Raw genomic sequence first — 20,610 nt, forward strand, 5'->3', positions numbered from 1 at the left:
CTAATAAAAAACAAGTCATATCACAATAAAAAAAGAAGTCATATCAACAATATTTTTTTTCAATTAATTGATTATATAATATTTTTTGCATTAACATTATGTTGAAAAGCGACTATAAGCTGGAGTACATTAAAGTCTATATTTCAACTACTGTATTTTTTTAAAACAAAATCTCATTATTGTATTTTTTTAACATCATATTTTTTCAGTACTTTTTTTTAACATTACACTCTCGATATTTAAAAATTATAATAAATATTAACTAATTGGTATTAAGTTGGACGAATTTTTAAATAACTACTATCAAAATATTTAACTTTTCAACAAAACTGCGAGATATTTTTATAAACTTTAAAATTTTGTATCGTTTATAAAATTAATCATGATCTTTGATTTATTTATACTTAAAACTAATACTCACTTTTTTCTCGGAGAGTATATAATGTGAGAATTTAATTTAAATTCTCTTTTAGAAGTTCAGGTATGTTTTCAACTAAGTCGTGTTTATTGGATGAATTTATTCAAAAAGAAATTAAAATTTGTTTTAAGTTAAATTATAATTTTGACCCTGTATAATATAAAATTTATAATTTTTTTCTTAAATCATGACATTTAGTTAAAATAATAAATTTAATTTATAATTTTTTATTGATAGATAAAATAATAAATCATTAATACACTTTCTTTGTTTAGTTAATTACATAAAATTATAAAAAAAAGAAAATTATAATTTTTTTTTACTTATAAAATTTGAATCTGGTGCATTAAATAGATAAATTTAAAACATTTACCATTAATTTTATCTTGATATGTCTTGACGCGTAACAACTAGATATATATTTATTTGTATTGATACTGTAGAAACCAAAACATTATCGGTAGTATTTCTATAAAAATAAATAAAAAATTATCAGTGGTATATGTTAGAAGAAAAAGGGCGTGGCCGTTAGGGTTATTGTGCAACAGGGAATCTTGTTCGGTCTTCTAGGGAATAAAAAAGGAAAGCACGAAACGACCTAAATTATTAAAACAAAAGGGGTAAATAAGTCATTTTTATTTGTGAAAGTTTATGACAGCTGAAAAAATAAAAATAAAATCTAGTACTCGAAAATATAAAAAATGTGATAAATACATCCCAATGTTAAACTTTTATCCGTTAAAATTAGGAAACTTACGTTTCTGAGTTTTCTAAAACGAAAATTAATATTATCACGAATTTGTTTTATTTCTTACAATCTTATCGACTAATTTTTGTTTCATACTGTATGTCAGAATTTGTCCGCGTAAAATAATTTTAAGTAAAAATAAAAAAACAAATGTAAAAAATAAAAATGAATGACATTATTCTTTTTTCAATTTTTTTGTTTTGTTTGGGTTATGCCTTTGCTGCTTGTTGCTGCTCAACCCTTTCTTTGTTTCTCTCACTTGCTCTTTCTCTCTCTAAAATCTCAGGACTCTCAGATTGTGCCTTTTTTTTTTCTTTTCTCAAACCTTTGGTCTTTGATTCCAATTCCAGGTTCGTCTGGACCTCATCGATCCACGCCATCGCCTCTTCCTTGTCCACACTTCTTTCTCTTCAATCCTTTTCTTATGTTTTTCTTTAACTGTTTCTTGCCCCATTTTTTTCGATTTTGATCAATAAGTTTTAATTTTTTTTATTTTTTTAGTGTGGCTTCTGTAAATTACTGCTCAGGATCTTCGTTTTGGTCGGCGTTGATTGTTTTAAGGAATTTTCAATTTTCGGGGTTCATGCAATTGGTCGTCAACGAGCTGGTTTTGCCATCTCGTTGTGTGTGTGTGTGTTTAATTCGGGCTTGTTTCAATTCGTTTTATTTGTTTTAAATCTATGTTTTAGGGTTTTTTAATTGATGATTGGGGTTTTTGGTTTGGGTTTGCGTTCGGTTCTCAATAATTTTTTGGGGGAATTGACATTGGGGAAGGCAGCGTTTTATTAGGTTAATTAATTTATAAGTTGGGTTTGTTTATTTGGGTTCTCAATTGGTAGATTATCAGTTTTTCTCATTTTGAACTTGTTCTGTTACCTTCAGTCTTCCTTGACAATGTGCGTTGCTTATGATTATGATAATATTTTTTGTGGGACTTTTAAGATATAGTTGAAGATGGATACTCTAATTATTTATTTATCTGTGAGAATGATTTACTGTCTTGTAATGCAATGTGGGGTTTAAGGGCTGATTTTGGCTTCTTTTTTTTTTGTGTGGTTCTTATTCAGTTGGCTTCTAAGAAGAGTGTTAGTGAAGTATTTATTGATCAGGGAATGGCTGGGACTGTGAGTGAGGAATCTGGGGTGGGAAAGTCTGTGGAGAGTATTTCAACTGGGCAGCGTTGTCAATCCGGGGAAGCATTGGCAGAGTGGCGGTCTTCTGAGCAGGTGGAGAATGGAATCGCGTCCACTTCTCCCCCTTACTGGGACACTGATGACGAAGATGATGGTGACAATGTTTTTCCTATTTTTCCTTTATACAAATATTTGTAAAATTTTATATTGTTATGTTGCATGTTTGCGTTTTTTTTTTTCTTTTTCTGAATGAGCTTTAGGGATGGCAATTATGACATATAGATTAGAAATTAAGAATGCTTAGATTAGGTGTTATATTATGTGGTAATATTTTGCACCTTGATTTTTTGATCGACATCAACTGTTTAGTGTGTTAATTGATTTGTAAGAACGAGTAATAAAAAAGGTATTTATTTGAATCTTAGATTGCATAGGTGTTATCTTAATGTGTGTCCTTTCTTCATCTCAATTGTTAAAAAAGGTTACTATCTGCATTAAAAATCTTATTTCTTTTTGTCTTTAACAGGACCAAAACCGTCGGCGTTATATGGAAGATATACATGGAAGATAGAAAAGTTTTCTCAAATTACCAAAAGGGAACTTCGCAGTAGTGCATTTGAGGTTGGCGGTTACAAATGGTATGAAGCTTTATATATTATTGGACTTACAAAGCCTTTGTTGTGCTTTAGAGCTTAACTATCCTTTCTGTGCTTTGAAGTAAATTTCCTATTCTTATCCCATATCAGCCTGCTGAGCCAACAAGATATCCTTTAGAATAGTGGCATAGGTTGGACATTGCCTTAGAAAAATAAATTGGTCTCTTTACTACCAAAACCACTGTTGATCGCGACCAAAAATTGGTCCAGGCCACACACCTGAATTCCGCAAAAAGTATGAAAAAAATTAGACATGTCATTGTCAGTTAAAATGGCAGGTACAGAGCATGACAAAACACTTGTCAGAGGAAAGAGCTTTATGTGACCTGTGAACCTGCAGTATTTATTCCATTAAAGCCCTGCTGTCCTAGTAAATAACTTTACCTTAGGTGGGGCTTTGGACTTCCTAAGAGGTTTATCAAAATGGCAAGTAGCTCAATTCAACAAATGAGTTGGAAATTAGAAAAGGACTTTGCACAAAAACACACTAGAAGGGTCAAGAGGTCTTGCCAATAATCTGCTATTTTGAGATATGTACATGGAATTTGTGACCATTCCATATACAAATTTATCATACAAGAGAAAGATACCTTGTTTATTCCACTTGCGACTGGTGTGCCCTTGTAAGGACTATAAAGTTTTCATGGAATTCATGCCCTTAATTTAGTGTTGGTATGTGCAGTCTAATAAATAAATCTGGTTTGCTTTGATAGTTTGCAACTTCATATGACCTAAGTAGTTAATAGTGCCACATTTGCGGCGAAAAGCGGATAGCGGGAGCGGTTGTTGATCTTGCATGACATGAAAACTGTTTTTCGTGGCAATTGCACGTGAAAGCAGGCATGCGTGTGACTTCAACGTGTGATCAGAAAATTACATTGTCCCTGAATCATACCTAATTTCATCATGTGATAAAAAGAAAATCGCGTTCGACTTAATTGTATTGTTCAGATTTAATTTTTTGATTTGTTTGTATGTTATTTAATATTTTTTATTCTTTATTTATTTTTTAAGCCTATTCAAATGCGTCTCCTATTAAAAAAATTGTTGTCAGTTACTTTTTCTATCATATATATATATATTTTTATCTTTTAAGCCTATTCAAATAAGCCACCTATTAATTGATGTTGGTTACTTTTCCTATTTATTTGTTTTTTTTTTTTTAGTTTTTTATTCTCTTAAAGCATGTTCAAAACTTCAAATATGCCCCCTCCCCTATTAATTGTTCGTTACATTACATTTTCCTATTGTATTTAAACTGGCCCTAATATCTTCCCACTTTTTTTACGAGAACGTGGAGTTTTTAACTCTCTTTTTCGAGAACATAAAGACTTCATGTTCCCCTTTCTCCTTCTATTTCTTCTTGGTTCTTCACTATTATGCTTAGCCTCTAGCTCATTTATAAATTATGTATGTTATTTTCTAGTCGCAATAGCGCTCATCCCACCATCCGTCATATTGTTTATGGGGGGTGGCTGCTCCGCGCCGCTATCTAGGATTGACTACTTAGCATATGACATGAATCACATGATGAATATTAGTATTGATTTTTTTGACTTAATCATAGTTTGGTCTGTGGCAGGTATATTTTAATCTATCCTCAAGGCTGTGATGTTTGCAATCATCTCTCACTGTTTCTGTGTGTAGCTAATCATGACAAACTTCTTCCAGGTTCAATTCACGAACTTTTCCAGATTGCTGTAATGATTATTAGTTTTACTTTCTACAATTAGTTCCATAGTATTTGGCTTGCTTATCCTTTTCTTTTTGGGGCAATACAGGATGGAGTCATTTTGCACAATTTACAATAGCTGTGGTCAATAAAGATCCCAAGAAATCAAAATATTCTGGTCTGTTGGCTAATAGTTGGCTTAATTACTGGAGATTACAATTTTCCTATCTGCATTATTGATAAACTTGGGCTTGAGTTTTACAGATACATTGCATCGATTTTGGAAGAAGGAGCATGACTGGGGATGGAAAAAGTTTATGGAACTGTCTAAGGTGTATGATGGATTTGTTGACTCTTCGGACAATCTAATAATAAAGGCTCAAGTTCAAGTCATAAGGTATTCTATGCTTAATTTTTGTCATTTAGGGATATTTCAAATATTCACCAGTCATCTTGCGTACAGCTGTCTTAATAATTAAGGATGTTGTCCATATAATTTTCAACTTCATTTTGTTTACTTTTGTAGAAAGAATGGACAACAGAACATATAAATGTTGTTGGGTGGTCATCTTCTCTTCTATTTTTAAATATACTGAATTTTGTCTGTACTTTTTCCATTTTTCGCTTTGTGTGGCTGTCAAATGTGGTAATCTTGTTAATTTGTTTGCTTTTTTCCTTGAAATTTATATTTGGATGTGTGACCACATATTTTTTTTGATTGCTTATGATGCATAGGGAGAAATCAGACAGGCCTTTCCGTTGCCTTGATTGTCAGTATAGGAGGGAACTTGTTAGAGTATATTTGACAAATGTAGAACAAATTTGTCGGCGTTTTGTGGAGGAGAGAAGAAGCAAGCTTGGGAAGTTGATAGAGGATAAAGCTAGGTGGTCAAGGTTCTTGTGCTCTCCTTTAAAAGTTTCCCTCTTCAGACAGACATATGTAATCTATAATGTCACATAATGTATGCTGGAATTTTTATCTTGCTCCTAAGTGTCACCTAATGAAAGTCTGGATCATCAAATTACTTATTTTCACACTTCCAGATCAAAAATGTTACTTTAATACTTGAACTGAAAAATTTGAATTAGTTCCCCTTCAATCTGGAAAGGAGAAAAAATGTTAGCCATATTGGGAAAAAGATACAGAAGGGGAATGAATTTCACAGTCAAAACTCAAATCTAATAGGTGACCATGGTCTGATGTATTATGTAGTCTGCCTATTTCATGTGTATCTTGAAATGTATGTTATATCCTATTTGAAATTAAATTTGATATTTTGTTTTTATTGGAATGTATACTGTTTTGCTATTCGATATAATGTATTACCATTCATTGCTACTTATGTCAGACCTTTAAGTTGTGGTGCCTTATTTTATTGGCTGATCAATTGTTAATATGCATGCAGCTTCTTTACTTTCTGGCGGGAAATTGACCAAACTTCTAGGCACCACATGTCTAGGGAGAAGACAGATGTAATTTTGAAAGTAGTTGTAAAACACTTCTTTATAGAGAAAGAAGTTACTTCTACTTTGGTAATGGATTCCTTGTTTAGTGGATTGAAGGCTCTTGAGGGCCAGACCAAGAGTAAAAAAGGTAGGGTGAAGTTGTTGGATGCTGAAGAAATACCAGCACCAATAGTTCATGTCGAGAAAGATATGTTTGTATTGGTGGATGATGTTTTACTGCTACTTGAAAGGGCTGCAATAGAACCACTGTCTCCTAAAGATGAGAAGTGTCCTCAAAACCGTACAAAGGTAAGACATAGAATTATATTTGCAAGAGTAACAAGGAATTATTCGTTGACACCTCATAGATGGTGATATGGTTGAGCATTGATCCCGTTGAAATGTGATGGTATTAGGGTGAGAGTTTTTTGAGGATGAAGTTTGATAAAAGACAGTAGAGCAGAGTCTGTTTATTGAGGTCAAAATCAGGGGGAAAGGAAACTGAAATTGTGCTACTATATTCTGAATTACAGTACTTATAAGATTGATTTTCACTCAATTGCTACTGCATCAGCCAGTCATCTGAACTAATAACCTAAAGAGTTCTTTGGTTTATGTTTTTGCTGCTTGGTTGTTTCTGCTTCTGTTTCATATTTCTTGTGGCTCTTGTTCCATAATTTCAGAATGATTACACGTGTTTTAAATTGCTTTGAAGATTTATAAATTGAAGAATAACAATTTTGCAATTTTTTTCTTGAAACAATTTCTCATTGTAAAATTTGTTTTTGTTTGGATTTTGCTACAGGATGTCACTTGGAGTCAAATTACATAGATTGGTAATTAGTTATTAAATTACTTTAATTTTAAATGGGATCTAATATTAAGGGCCTATTTATTTAAGTTTGAAAAAGTGATTTTATGATAAGGTCTTTATTTATAATTTTGGGGCTTATGAGAAAGAACTACAACTTTTTTTATGATTTTTTTGGACACCCCCCCCCAAAAAAAAGATCAATTTTCTTATAATAAAACTTAATTAAAAAACTTTTTTTTTCTTTTGAAAAAAAAAACACGAATGGGTCGAAATGATATTAAGTTAATTTTTTTCAATGTTAAAAATTAATAGGGATATTTCTTAGTTACTTTTAAAACTTATTTTGTCCCCCATAGGGTAGCTAAGCTACTAAGTCAAATAGAAAATTGATTTTGGAAGCAGAAGCATATTTTCCAACCCTTTGATCCAGTAATGGAGGTACAAATAAATAGTAGTTCGTATATTGTGCATGGTTGACATTGTTGATTTTACCATTTGCTGCACCACTAACTGAAGTATTTATTTCCTTTGCCATTTGAATTTAGTTTGGATTCATACTTTATTTGTGCCATATTTCTGTATATGTATTATCTTACTGACATTAATGCAGTATATGCATGCTTTAATAGTTAAGATATATAGTTTAAAAAGAAACACGTTTGGCTTAGTTAAACTTGTGGATATATATATTACACTTCTTCAATGGCATCTCCAGTAACTTGGGGGATTATAAGTGCAATGAAGTGTATGGATATGGTACTTTTGGCTTTACTGTTTTAGAATCCAGTCAATCCACTAAGAAACCTTTTTCACTTATTTTTGCAGGATGGAAATTCTGGAGAGGATTTCAATAAAGATTCTATAGAGCGTGATGAAAGGCGCCTGACAGAATTGGGTCGTAGGACTTTGGAAATATTTGTCCTTGCCCATATATTCAGGTAGTAGTCGCAATTGTTTTGCAATGAATTCATAGTGTTCATGTTTCTCAGCTTAATTGCTCGTGCATATACTTTTTACTTCCTTATGAATCAAGTTTTGGAGTCCTCCTGCATAATTCACAAGAGATTGTGATTTACATGGCATCTAAATCCTGGATATTTTTTTAAATCACTTGGAAATAATTTCATCTGTTTTTGATGTTGTGTTCAACTTTTGATTTTGATGGTATCTAGTTCTTAATAGTTTGCGATTACATGGCATAGCGCCTATGTAATTTCAGACACTATGCCAAGAGGTTGCCGTGACCATTCTTTTTAAATTGCAAGATTGTGTTAGTGTTTCTAAGTTTCTTTCAGAGTCATTAAGTCATTGCTCGTATGTACTCCTCTTTTGGAATTTTGAACTTCTCTTCTTATCTGGTAAAAGATACATGCTCTTTAATTGTTGATGAGAAATAAGCTATTACGAACTTTGCTACAAACATTCTTGTTTCTAGCTGATGACATAACACTGTGAAGCTTGAGCACTTTTGCTTGTTTGCTATGCTGAGTGAAATTCCTGATACTTAGAATGTGAGACTAATTGCATTACCATGAGGCGAGATATGTAGCTAGCAGTCGTTTGATGGCCAATTGTTTCAGATGGTTTTGCAATTATAAATTTGGGTTCTGTAAGGTTTATCCTCACAAATGTAGTGCAATATAATTTGTACTAAAGTGAATAATATTTCATAAATTATCCACCTTGCAATATTGCCAATGGAGAATAAAAAATTGTTTGAACTACGGAAAGATTGAGAAGTTCCTAATGGTAATGTCCATATATGTAACCTACCTGGAAGTTAAGGAGAGGCATGATTTTTTTTTTACATGTAGGTATTAGATATGCATCAATTTAGATAACCTAATGCTCCAAATTATGGGCAGGCCAGTTTTTGATGTTTTGTAGATCAATTTAAGTTTAAATATGAGAGGGAGAGAAGGTAGAGAGCGAGAGAGAGGGAGAGAGGGTAGAGAGCGAGAGAGAGGGAGAGACACAGGGAGGGAGGGAGGGAGAGAGGGAGAGGCAGTGTGAGTGTGAGAGGACGTTCTCGAGGGAAACACAAAGAGAGTGAGAGAACACGGCGTGACCGGAGATGGAGCAGAAGCCATGGAGACCACAGTCAACACCGGAACTCTGCAAGGAAGCTGGAAACAGGCAACGACGAGGTAAGCAGACACATTATCAACGACGGAGAATGGGCTGAAGTCACTCATAGGAGGAACAAGATCAAGGCAGTTAGTAGAACCCAACCACGTACCAAAACCCATCAACGATCCGATGGAACAGTATCTTGGAGAAATAAGGCAGATGTCACAACGTTCTATTTCTGCAGATTCCCGTCATGGGTAACTGAGAAAGACCTGTGGCAAACTTTTCAAAAGTGGGGTAAAGTATGGGAGGTGTTCATCCCCAAGTCCAAAAACAAAGGGGGTCACAGATTTGGTTTCGTGAGGTTTAAGGAAGTTGCAGACGAACTGGGGCTTGAAAGACATCTTGACAACAACATTTTCTTTGATGGAATGAAAATGTTTGTCAATCGCCCCAAATTCCAAAGGGGCAGGGTCGTCTCTAGTCACCATAACCATAATACTAGGCGTGGAACTGATAGTATAAAAGGGGTGGATAGGTGCAGTTATGGAGCTCATGTAGTAAACGTCAATGGTGGTAGAATTCGGTCCTATGCTGAGGTGGTTCGTATGTCATCACCGGGAGCGAGTATTCTATGTAACCAGACGTCAGCTTTTCCCCAACCACCAAAGGATGGGATGAGACCAATGGTCATCAATACAAACACCGAGCAGAAGGAGTGCATACAGAGGGCTTGGGTGGCACGTTTAAAAAACAGGGGCATGTTTGACAGAGTGGAGGAGGAATTCAAATGGACGATTGACCCTGATGTTACCCCTTGCTATTGGGGTGATGACTGGATAATCTTCCTTAACTTGCAGGACACTAAGGCCAATCAACTGCTGAACGAGGAGTCGACGAATGGATCCACACCTATCCTGGATCTTCAAAAATGGTCTAAGGATATTAGACCAACGCACAGGATGGCGTGGGTTCTATTGTGGGGGTTGCTGCCGCATGCCTGGGAGCCGGAGTACATGGGACAGGTGGTGGCGGATATGGGTGAAATGGTTGAGGCCCACGAAATGGTGGAGCAGCGGCGGCGAATCGACGTCGCAAAAATCCTTATTAGGACGAAGATGAAACCGGGAATCCAGACGGAGCTGAAGGTGGTTGTGGATGGCGTTGAACATGTTGTTCATGTGGTTGAGGATTTAACCGGAATAGGAGACACGCAGTCATTAAAGCAACCGGTCACCTGGTTCCCTCCATCGCTGTTCTCGACGGAGCCAAACAGCCCTGCCACTGTTGGAGTCGACACCCTCGGGGCTGACTCTACGTGTGTCCTCTCGGACGGCAGTCCCGACGCCGGAGACGGAGGCTTCTCCATTAACGGGAAGCAACCACAACCTTTCCAAACACCCAGGGACCAGTGGTTAAAAACCAGTGGTTGGCGCCGCTTGGACCGGTCCTTCAGTGACAACGTCCATGCGGACGACCCACGGGGTGACAGCAATGCCTCGAACAGCTACACGACCGTTGGAGTGGATGTGCAAAATGACAATGGTCAAACGTTGTTAAAAAGGAAAGCTTTTAATGCTATGTTCCAAGGGGACAGAAGGGATACTACCCATTTTCGTGCTAATCCAGTAAACAGGCCTATGGGTCCTAATCAGGAGCAGCACAGACACCCACCTATGGAAGCGTCTGCAGAAGTAGCCCCAGAAGGTCAACAGGAAAAGCAAAGCTCGCAGCCAGTCAATGAGCCTTCCTCTGGTCAGCCCGTAAACAGGGATGGTATACCCCTTAGTCATCCCAAATCGCGTCTGGAAAAGGAAGATATGGGCCTCGGACACCTAGGCCCAAATACTAATGTTGCTACCAGATTTTATGTTAGGAGAAAGGAACGTGGAGATTATACTAGGCAGGCCCACACCATCCCCAAATCAGACCTGGACCCACCCTCACCCACTAAACTCACCCCTAATCACAAAAGGAACATCATCGAGGGGCAGACCTCTAAAGCCTATACCATGGTTTCTTTTTCTAATTATCAGGATAATAACCCTGATCAATTTAATCCTCATACTCTGCAGAATCAGTGTGATCTAGCGAAGCAAATGGGTTTGACCCACGGGGAGGACATACAAAGAATGATGCATGATATGGAAATTAGGGACAAAAAGGTAGCAGAGGAGATGGGAACTAAATTGGCTCAATCATGATCATTCTTTCCTATAATTCTCGGGGCCTGGGCAGGGGTATTAAGTGGACTGCCATTAGGAGAATGAATATGAAGCATAAGGTGGATATTGTGTGCATCCAGGAAACTAAAAGGGTTTCCTTCGATAAAATTATTTGCCAATCTTTGTGGGGAGATTCTTCAGTGGCTTGGGACTTTGTCCCTTCAATCCAAGCCTCAGGGGGCTTGCTTTGCCTGTGGAATAATTCTGCTTATCAGGTAGAGCGGAGGGTCAAAGGGGCCAATTTCCTAATGCTGGATGGTAAGTGGACCGTAGATGATCAACGGGTGTATGTGGTCAATGTATATTCTCCTTGTGACCTAGCTGGGAAAAGAACCTAATGGGATGAGTTGAGGCATCTCAAGGCCTCGGATCCCAACGGCTTATGGTGTTTTCTGGGAGACTTTAACACCATTAGGAGTCAGCAGGAGAGAATTAGTGCATCTCAGAGGAATGCTGCCACCTCAGATATTTATGAGTTCAATGAGTGGATATCTGAGTTGGAGCTTCAAGATATCAGATGTTATGGTAGCAGCTTTACCTGGTTCAGGCCAAATGGCAGTGCCAAAAGTAGACTTGATAGATTTTTGGTGTCTGATTCATGGCTGTGTTTGTGGCCCGATACTTCTCAGCATGTCCTCCATAGAGATTTCTCTGATCACTGCCCAATCATTTTGAAGACAAAGATGGTGGATTGGGGTCCTAAACCCTTTCGGGTTGTGGACTGCTGGCTTAAACATAAGGGATACCATTCAATGGTTAAAGAGGCTTGGAGTGCAGACCATCAGGGTGGGTGGGGAGCTGTTGCCCTTAAAAACAAGCTGAGGAATTTAAGACTCTCTATAAAGCAGTGGTGTAAGGACAAGGGGGACATTAAAGCCATCAGAATTCAGAACCTGAAGCAGAAATTATGTGACATGGAGACCTTAGCTTCCAATAGAACTCTATCTGATCTTGAAGTTAAAACCAAGAGAGCCTTGCAACAAGAGTTGTGGGATATTTCTACTGCGTATGAATCCCTATTGAGGCAAAAGTCTAGGGCTAAGTGGATCAAGGAAGGTGATAGTAACTCAGCCTACTTCCACAAGATAATAAACTTCAGAAGAAGCTCTAATGCTGTCCACGGTTTTCTTATTGAAGGTGCTTGGGTGCAGCAGCCTAATCTAGTTAAGACTGAAGCTGCTAATTTTTTTCTTCAGAGGTTCACTGAACAGAACACAGCTAGGCCCACCTTGGATGGGGTTTACTTTCCCACTATTGATCAGAATCAATCACAGGGGCTGATTGCTCCTTTCTCTGATTTAGAACTTAAAGATGCTGTTTGGGGTTGTGATGGTGATAAATGCCCGGGGCCTGACGGTTTTAATTTTAACTTTATTAAGGAGTTCTGGGGGCTGCTTAAACCTGAGTTCAGGAGATTTGTGGATGAATTCCATGCTCATGGAACTTTCCCTAGAGGAAGCAATGCCTCTTTTGTGGCCCTAATCCCCAAGATATCTCAACCTCAGTCTTTAAATGACTATAGGCCCATTTCTCTCATTGGCTGTATGTATAAAATAGTTGCCAAACTGTTGGCAAACAGGTTGAAGCTACTGCTGCCAAGTCTAATTGATGAAAGGCAGTCAGCCTTCATAAAAAACAGGCATATCCTCCATGGAATTGTGATCCTCAATGAAGTGGTAGATGAAGCTATTAAGAGAAAGAAGCCTGCTATGATCTTTAAGGTGGATTTCGAAAAAGCCTATGATTCAGTATCTTGGGCTTTTTTGGACTATATGCTGCAAAGATTAGGTTTTTGCCTGCAATGGAGAAAGTGGATTTCAGCCTGCCTTCACTCAGCTACAATATCTGTCCTTATAAATGGGAGCCCTTCAAAGGAATTTGTCCCTTCTAGGGGTTTGAGGCAAGGGGATCCTCTAGCCCCCTTGCTCTTTAATATAGTGGCTGAGGGTCTTACCGGTATGATGAGAGAGGCTCTTAACAAAAATCTGTATAGGAGTTTTCTGGTTGGGAAGCAACAGGTGCCTATAAATATCTTGCAATATGCTGATGATACAATCTTCCTTGGTGAAGCCTCTTGGGATAATGTCCTTGTGCTGAAATCTATGCTTAGAGGTTTTGAAATGGCCTCGGGTTTGAAGATTAATTTTGCCAAAAGCCAATTTGGGGCTGTTGGGGTGCAGGCCAATTGGGTCCAGGCAGCAGCTGCTTTTCTGAACTGTAGGCACATGGACACCCCTTTCAAGTACTTGGGCATGCCTATTGGAGTTAAACCTTCCAGTAGGATGGTGTGGGAACCATTGATTAATAAGTTTGAAGCCAAGCTCTCTAAATGGAATCAGAAAAACTTATCAATGGGAGGCAAGATTACCTTGATAAAGTCTGTCCTGAATGCACTTCCTATATATCTCCTATCTTTTTTCAAGATACCCCAAAGTATTGTTGATAAGCTGGAGTCTCTCCAAAGGAACTTTATGTGGGGGGACAACCATCATCATAAGAAAATTTCTTGGGTAAAGTGGGAGGTGGTTTGCCTACCAAAGAGTGAAGGGGGCTTGGGGATAAAGAATCTGTCCAAGTTTAATGCAGCGCTGAGGGGTAAGTGGATTTGGGATCTGGTCTCTAATCACAATCAGCTGTGGGGCAGAGTTCTAATATCCAAATATGGAGGGTGGTCAGATTTGAAGTGGGGAAGAGATAAAGGGTGGCAGTCCCAATGGTGGAAGGACCTTAGGAAGCTTTTCCATCAGCCTGATTTCAACATCATCCAGCAGAACATGGCCTGGAAGGTTGGTTGTGGGGATCAAATTAAATTCTGGCAGGATACCTGGTTGGGTGAGGGATGTACTCTTCAGCAAAAGTACAACCCCCTTTACATTATCAGCAGACAACAGCATCTCTCAATTTCTAAAATGGGGAAGTTTTCTCAAGGTGCATGGATTTGGGATCTTAAGTGGAGAAGGCACTTGTTCGACCATGAGCACGAATTAGCAATAGCCTTCATGGATGACATCTCAGCTATGCCTATCCAGCAACATTTACAGGACTCTATGCTTTGGAAAGCTGAACCTAATGGTTTATACTCTACTAAGTCAGCCTATAGGCTCCTGATGTCCTCCATCAGCCCTGTTCCACACAGAGATATTCTCCAGAATTTGTGGAAGCTCAAAATCCCCCCGAGGGCTGCAGTGTTCTCTTGGAGGTTGTTGCTGGATAGGCTTCCCACCAGGGCCAATCTTCTCAGGCGAAATGTTCATATCCAGGACACCCTATGTCCTCTATGTGGGACGCATCAGGAGGAGGCTGGGCATCTGTTTTTCCACTGCAAGATGACAAGGGGAATGTGGGGGGAATCCATGAATTGGATCCGGGCTATTGGTGCTCTCTCAGCTGATCCTGCTAGTCACTTTATCCAATTCTGCAATGGATTTGGTGCAGGGAGCAAGCACAGCAGAGTGTGTGGATGGTGGATAGCTTTATCCCTTACCATTTGGCAGCACAGGAATTCTTTGATTTTCAAGGGGACCCCGTTTGACCCTCATAGAGTGATGGATGAGGCTTTATTCCTTGCCTGGTCCTGGTTAAAAGCTAGAGACAAACATTTCAATACCCAATTTAACCACTGGTCTACCAATCTACAGGAATCTTTTGGATAAGTTTTGTTTTCTTTTTGGTAGGGGCTTGTGTGGGCTTTTGCTTTGTTGGGATCTGTTTTGTTGGGATCTGTTTTTGGAAGGTGGCACCATAGATGTACTGTATTACTTTCTTAAGTACCTCTGGTACTGACTAGTTATTTAATAAATCTATATTTGCCTTCCAAAAAAAAAAAATTTAGATAACCTAATTATTTAATTTCATGGGTGCAGTAATAAAATTGAGGTTGCCTATCAGGAAGCTGTTGCTCTGAAAAGACAAGAAGAACTCATCCGTGAAGAAGAGGCTGCATGGCAAGCTGAAAGTGATCAAAAAACAAAACGTGGGAGTGAGAGGGAAAAGAAGTCCAAGAAAAAACAGGTCCAGAACACATTGAAACTGGATTGTCAAGGGATTTTTAGATATCTGAATGTTGATTTCAGTCATTTCACAGTTGCTAACTTGCTGTGCAATGTCTGGCTCTCTTGTTAGCAAATTAGGTTCTTGTTTGATTGTCTGTCACAGTTTGAAATGACATTAACATTGCGTTTTAGAAGTCAATGAAGTGGCAAAATTAAATCATTCTCATAAATTTCGCCACAAAAGATAATTAAACTACAGAGCATGCATCATTGTAGATGACAACTGTTATGAGATATTGAACACTTTGTCAATTAGGTATAGTTGGTAAATGTCACCACCAATGTCTTACTTTTTTTAACATGGATTGATGAAGTCATCTAATTCCAGATATCTCATTTCTACTATTCCATGTGATTTTGTATACTGATCTCCAGGCTGAAGTGATGTGGAATTTTACGTATTTGGATTCTTTCTTTCTAATAAATAGCTTGTTTGGATACACTTAAATTTAAGGGAAAATCCCCCTCAAAACAAAAAAGTCTGACAAATCATTTGATATAAGTATTTTGAAGGCATATTAAGTTTTTCCACGCACACTTGTCTATACTTATGTGTGAGGTGCATGCTTAAGATCTCTTCCTTACTTACCCAGCCTTCTATAAATTGCTTTAGGTGGATATCTGATGCAACATAAGAATTAAGAAGTAATAAAAGCAAAGCAATAACGTACCAAAAAATTCAAGCAGAACAAAAGGAGAGTAATTAAGAAAGCTAGGAGATTTAAGTAGAACATTAGAACTTTGGGTTTAGAACCCTAGAGAAAGCTTTAGACCAGAAGTCTTGTTACTTAAAACTGATTAATAGCTTACCACTTTGGGGAAGACTTATGCTTCTGTTACTTTCTTTTGATTTATTGATTATTATCATTTTGAAATTCTGACAAAATATTTAAGTTTATGAACAACTAACAAACTGGTTGATTTAGTCAGTATCTGGCCAACCCATTCAGCACTCTTTGGATATTGTTAATCAATAACCTCCCTTTGAGCTAAATTTTCCAAAATTGGATGTAATTTTGCTAGCAATTCATAACCCGTAATGCTCCCAGGATGTTTTCTCTTGACATCTGCTTGCTATTTTTGGGATAAATTGATGTATGTGCATGTGGTAGGGAGTTTTGTTGGTTGATTTTCTTTATAATTGTTGAGAGATATTCCTTTATTTTCACTACAGGCCAAACAAAAACGTAACAACCGAAAAGGAAAGGACAAAGAGAGGGAGGAGAGGACTGCTGCGTCGGTACCTGACAAGAACCAAGACAATGCTGTTGATGAGAAAAATGATTCTAAAATGGAGGAAGCTCAAGCTGTGTCTGAAAAGCCTGATGCCATGGAAGATGTTTCTGATATGTCTGACTCTGTAGATGGAGTTGCTGAAACGCTTCAGCTCGATTCAGAAGATAGAGATGCTAGTCCTGTTAATTGGGATACCGATGCATCAGAAGTTAATCCTCCAACTAAGGCTAGAAACAATGGCATAGATGATGTTTCAACCATGCAAAATGGAATCTCTGAGAAAAGGAGCAGTTCAGTGATAGATGATAGTTCTTCAACATGTTCTACTGATTCTTTGCCGTCAGTAGTCATGAATGACCCCCACAAGGGAAACTCCTTTTCAAATTATAAAGTCCAAAAGTCACCTAGCAGGTGTGTATTTCTTTGTGTGTGTGGAATGATATCAATGATGGCTCATGTGTTAATGCGATATGACACTTTTTCTCTGTAGAGGTAAGAACCGAGGCAAAACATCATCTGATGTGGGTAGTTGGACAAATGAAATAGATAGTCAGCCATCTGGTTCTGCAGCAGATGCTGGGGATTTTAATGATGAGTCTGGAAATGGTAAGATTGGCAAATCTGAGTCCGAGGTTGCTGTAATCTCCTTACAAGATCGGTTGAAGTGGGCTGAGAAGCATGTTGTCAGAAAGGTTGTCTCATTTCCTCCCTTGGTGGAAATACTAACTAAATTATCATAAGTTCTTATCTAAAGCTTATCTATTCATGACTTTCTGTGATTATGAAATGTCTTGCCATTTTGTTTATTTTATTCCTCCTTAAATTGTTGACTATTGTGCCTCATCATTTAAGATTCCTGAATAATTTTTACCTTTTTATTCACCATTGAAGAGGAGCAAGAATAGTTTTTGCATCAAGAATAGTTTCAAATGATATATAAAACAAGGGTCTTAAAATGGAGAGATGACTGAACACCTTGCTTTCCCTTATTTATTTTCCATCTGCAAATAGATGAAAATAATTTGAATTTGCAACTCAGAACAAATTGGTGATGTTTCTATATTCCTATCTTGTTTACAGATTAATCATGGGAAAAAAGATGTGTATCCATTTCATCTTGTTTCCATCACCTGGTATGGAAGGATGATTTTATTTTTGAATTCATTCTGTCTTCTGTCCTTCCATGTGGCTACGTAGTTGTGAAAATTAAAATGGATTCATAATCATACTTCTCCCTTTGCTTTTCATTTCTTACACTCTATCGAACCATTGAACTGATTGAAGTGTACCTGACTGTTCATCTCCATGATTTAGCTGGAATGAAGATGTCTATATCCCCTTGATTTTTTTTCTTCTTATGATTTGTTTTTGTTCTTGGAATCCTTGTTTTTTGTTTATTGATTTGAAGCAGAAGAATTTGGACTTTATTTCTCTTGAAGGTGGTGGGAGATCAGATTTGGAGTGGCACTGAAATTTGTTTTTGATTTGATGTTTGCTTGTACAGTTTTCCTTTAGCCTTTTTTTTTTTGGTGCTTTAAGCTCGTTCTTCATGCAATATCTTTTTTAGGTACCGAAAATTATGTTTATACTTAATTTCACGCTGAAGCCTCTATCTCTGCGCTGATGTCATGTTTTTTCTTTTGTAATTGATAGGAAGAGGAGGTTCTTTCACTTAATAAACTGGGCATCAAAGACCTGGTTGAGACAAAGAGACCTGTTGACAACGAAAGCCTACAGAAAGAGAAGATATCAACTGTGCCATCCTCGCCTATTAGTCCTCCCAGAAACTTGTCCTCTGTTCAAATGAAGTTAGAACACAAGACTAGTGCTACTGTAGATCCTGTTCATGTCAGGAAAACATCTTCAAGTGGCTCCCAACAGACTGATAAAGATCCATCTTCACCTTTTACTTCTGCATCACCGGTTCCAGCTGTGTCCAAAACTGAGATTCAAAAGCCTTCAACTGCAAGACTATCTGAAAGATCTGTGGCACAAGTGCCTATGATGTCAAGACCTTCAAGTGCTCCTTTAGTTCCTGGTCCCAGGCCAACTGCTCCTGTTGTTGTTTCTATGGTTCAAACAGCTCCTCTACTTGCACGCTCAGTGAGTGCAACTGGCCGGTTGGGTCCTGATCCCTCACCAGCTACTCATAGTCATGTTCCTCAATCCTACAGAAATGCAATGATGGGGAACCCTGTGGCCTCAACTGCTGCTAGTCTGGCCCATTCCAGCTCCTCAAGTTCAGGAGTGATCCCATCACCTGGCTATTCTCAACCATCTTCCTTCGTGTCATCAATGTTTTTATCCCAGAGCTCTGACAGATTGGACACTAGTGCTGGTCAGTCTGGTGTTCCTTTTACCATGATTACACAGGATGTTTTACAGAATGGTCCCCAGTGGATTGAGAGTTCTCAAAGGGAATCGAGCAGAAGCATGCACTATGATCAACCCTCTGGGCTTAATGATGTTCAAAATCATGACTTGTACAGGCCAGTACACAGTAGATCCATGGGCAATATGTCAACCGAGTTCCCAGCCTGCACATCTGGGCGTCAGAACCAAGGGTATTTGGTGGATGAGTTCCCACACATTGATATCATAAATGACCTGCTTGATGATGAACAAGGTATTGGGAAGACGGCCAAGGCAAGTTCAGCATTCCAGTCTCTGAATAATGGACCACAGTTGCTGAATCGACAGTTCACTTTTCCTGGGGATCTGGGTGCAGATGATGATTTGGGATCTTCAACCAGTTCTTGCAGGTTTGAGCGATCACAAAGTTACCATCATGACCATAGATTCCAAGGAGGGTATGACTTGTCTGGTGGGCATTATGATTCACTGAGGGATTATATTCAACCGATGAGTAGTGTGCCTGGCGTCAATGGGCAGGTTGATGGGTTGATTCGAAACCAATGGCAGGTGGCCGGTTCCGATGTGTTGTATTTAGGCATGAGAAACACAGAGAATGGTAGTTATGCATACTATCCAGATTACTCAAATATGGCATGTGGTGTCAATGGTTATACTGTTTTCAGGCCATCAAGTGGTCCTTAGAGGGTTACGAAGCGTACCCACAAATGAGTGGTCACTAACAAATGTAATGTATTTGAGGAAATTGTTGGGTCTTTTTAGATTGGAGAGAGGCTGTAATCTCTCTTATAAGAAAAACATTTTGTAAAGAGTGTTTTTGAGTTATTTGCTTCCAGCTTTATTTTTTTTTTCTTCCAGTTCATGTCTTTGTCTTTGCCTTCCTGGGATTATGGATAAATCTTGATGAGGTTTGAACACTTTTGTCTTAATAACTTGAGCTTGCCATGCATCCCCTCATTTTAGATGCATGCTGCAGAATTCCAAAAACAAGGCTATAACCCTATGAGCCATGGATATTAATAGGACAGTTACCCTATATATTTTGAAAACAATGGGTTGTAATTTATTAATTTTATATCAGGAGGCTATTTTTGGCAATGGCTAACAGTGCAGAAGGGTTTGAGGTAACATTAGGTTGGGAGTCTCCTGAAATATAGGTGCATGCTCATTCTAATTCATAGCATACTCATTCTAATTCATAATGATTGTTGTTATATATATATATATATATATATATATATATATATATATATATATATATATATCAGAAGATTTTGAAGAAAATATTTAATTACTAGAAGAATTTGAATTTAAAATAGGAAAAATGGTACTCCACCTCTAAATTTTACCATTTTATACAAATGTAAACTTTATCTTATATATAAAAATATACCATGAACTTTAATTTTCGTTAATTGATGCTTAAACTTTATTATTTTGTTCAAATATACATATTAAATTTTAATTTCATTATAAGGATATATATATATATATATATATATATATATATATATATATATATATATATATATATATATATATATATATATATATATATATATATATATATATATATTATGAGAAAACTAGTTCTGTAATTTATTTGCAAAAGAAGTTTAGGGGATTAAGTATTCTTTTTCCTTACAATTAAACAAACTTTAAGAGAATATATGAGTTTAATGATTATGTATAATTTTATATTATCATCCAATTATAAATTATAGTTGATATGATTTTTAAAGTAATTATCATAAAAGTCAAAAATCT

The 20,610-nt window shown here is 37.3% G+C and overlaps 1 protein-coding gene across 9 annotated transcripts; it reads left to right on the forward strand.

Annotated features, from left to right (window-relative positions):
• Positions 1 to 1,357: 1,357 nt before the first annotated feature.
• LOC100799509 (TNF receptor-associated factor homolog 1b) lies at positions 1,358 to 19,668 on the forward strand. 9 transcript variants are annotated; one of them, XM_006589239.3, is made up of 13 exons: positions 1,359 to 1,516; positions 2,234 to 2,453; positions 2,826 to 2,937; positions 4,538 to 4,626; positions 4,737 to 4,805; positions 4,892 to 5,024; positions 5,363 to 5,521; positions 6,034 to 6,382; positions 7,713 to 7,825; positions 15,046 to 15,193; positions 16,409 to 16,881; positions 16,961 to 17,162; positions 18,124 to 19,668. In XM_006589239.3, the coding sequence occupies exons 2-13, from the start codon at positions 2,279 to 2,281 to the stop codon at positions 19,525 to 19,527; spliced, it is 3,426 nt and encodes a 1,141-aa protein (XP_006589302.1). In that variant the 5' UTR covers positions 1,359 to 1,516; positions 2,234 to 2,278; the 3' UTR covers positions 19,528 to 19,668. The 9 variants fall into 9 exon arrangements, with proteins under 9 accessions (XP_040861752.1, XP_006589302.1, XP_040861751.1 ...); XM_041005817.1 differs by having other exon boundaries at positions 5,363 to 5,512; XM_006589242.4 differs by adding an exon at positions 17,551 to 17,603 and having other exon boundaries at positions 1,377 to 2,453.
• Positions 19,669 to 20,610: the final 942 nt, after the last annotated feature.

This window comes from Glycine max, chromosome 10 (assembly GCF_000004515.6).
Source record: "Glycine max cultivar Williams 82 chromosome 10, Glycine_max_v4.0, whole genome shotgun sequence".
NCBI lineage: Eukaryota > Viridiplantae > Streptophyta > Magnoliopsida > Fabales > Fabaceae > Glycine > Glycine max.

Coding starts and splice junctions, on each gene's coding strand:
- LOC100799509 (XM_006589237.4), top strand. CDS start 2,177: ATGTGGGGTTTAAGGGCTGATTTTGGCTTCTTTTTTTTTTGTGTGGTT. Junction 7,826..15,045: donor GTCCTTGCCCATATATTCAG/GTAGTAGTCGCA, acceptor TCATGGGTGCAG/TAATAAAATTGAGGTTGCCT. Junction 16,882..16,960: donor GTCCAAAAGTCACCTAGCAG/GTGTGTATTTCT, acceptor TTTTCTCTGTAG/AGGTAAGAACCGAGGCAAAA.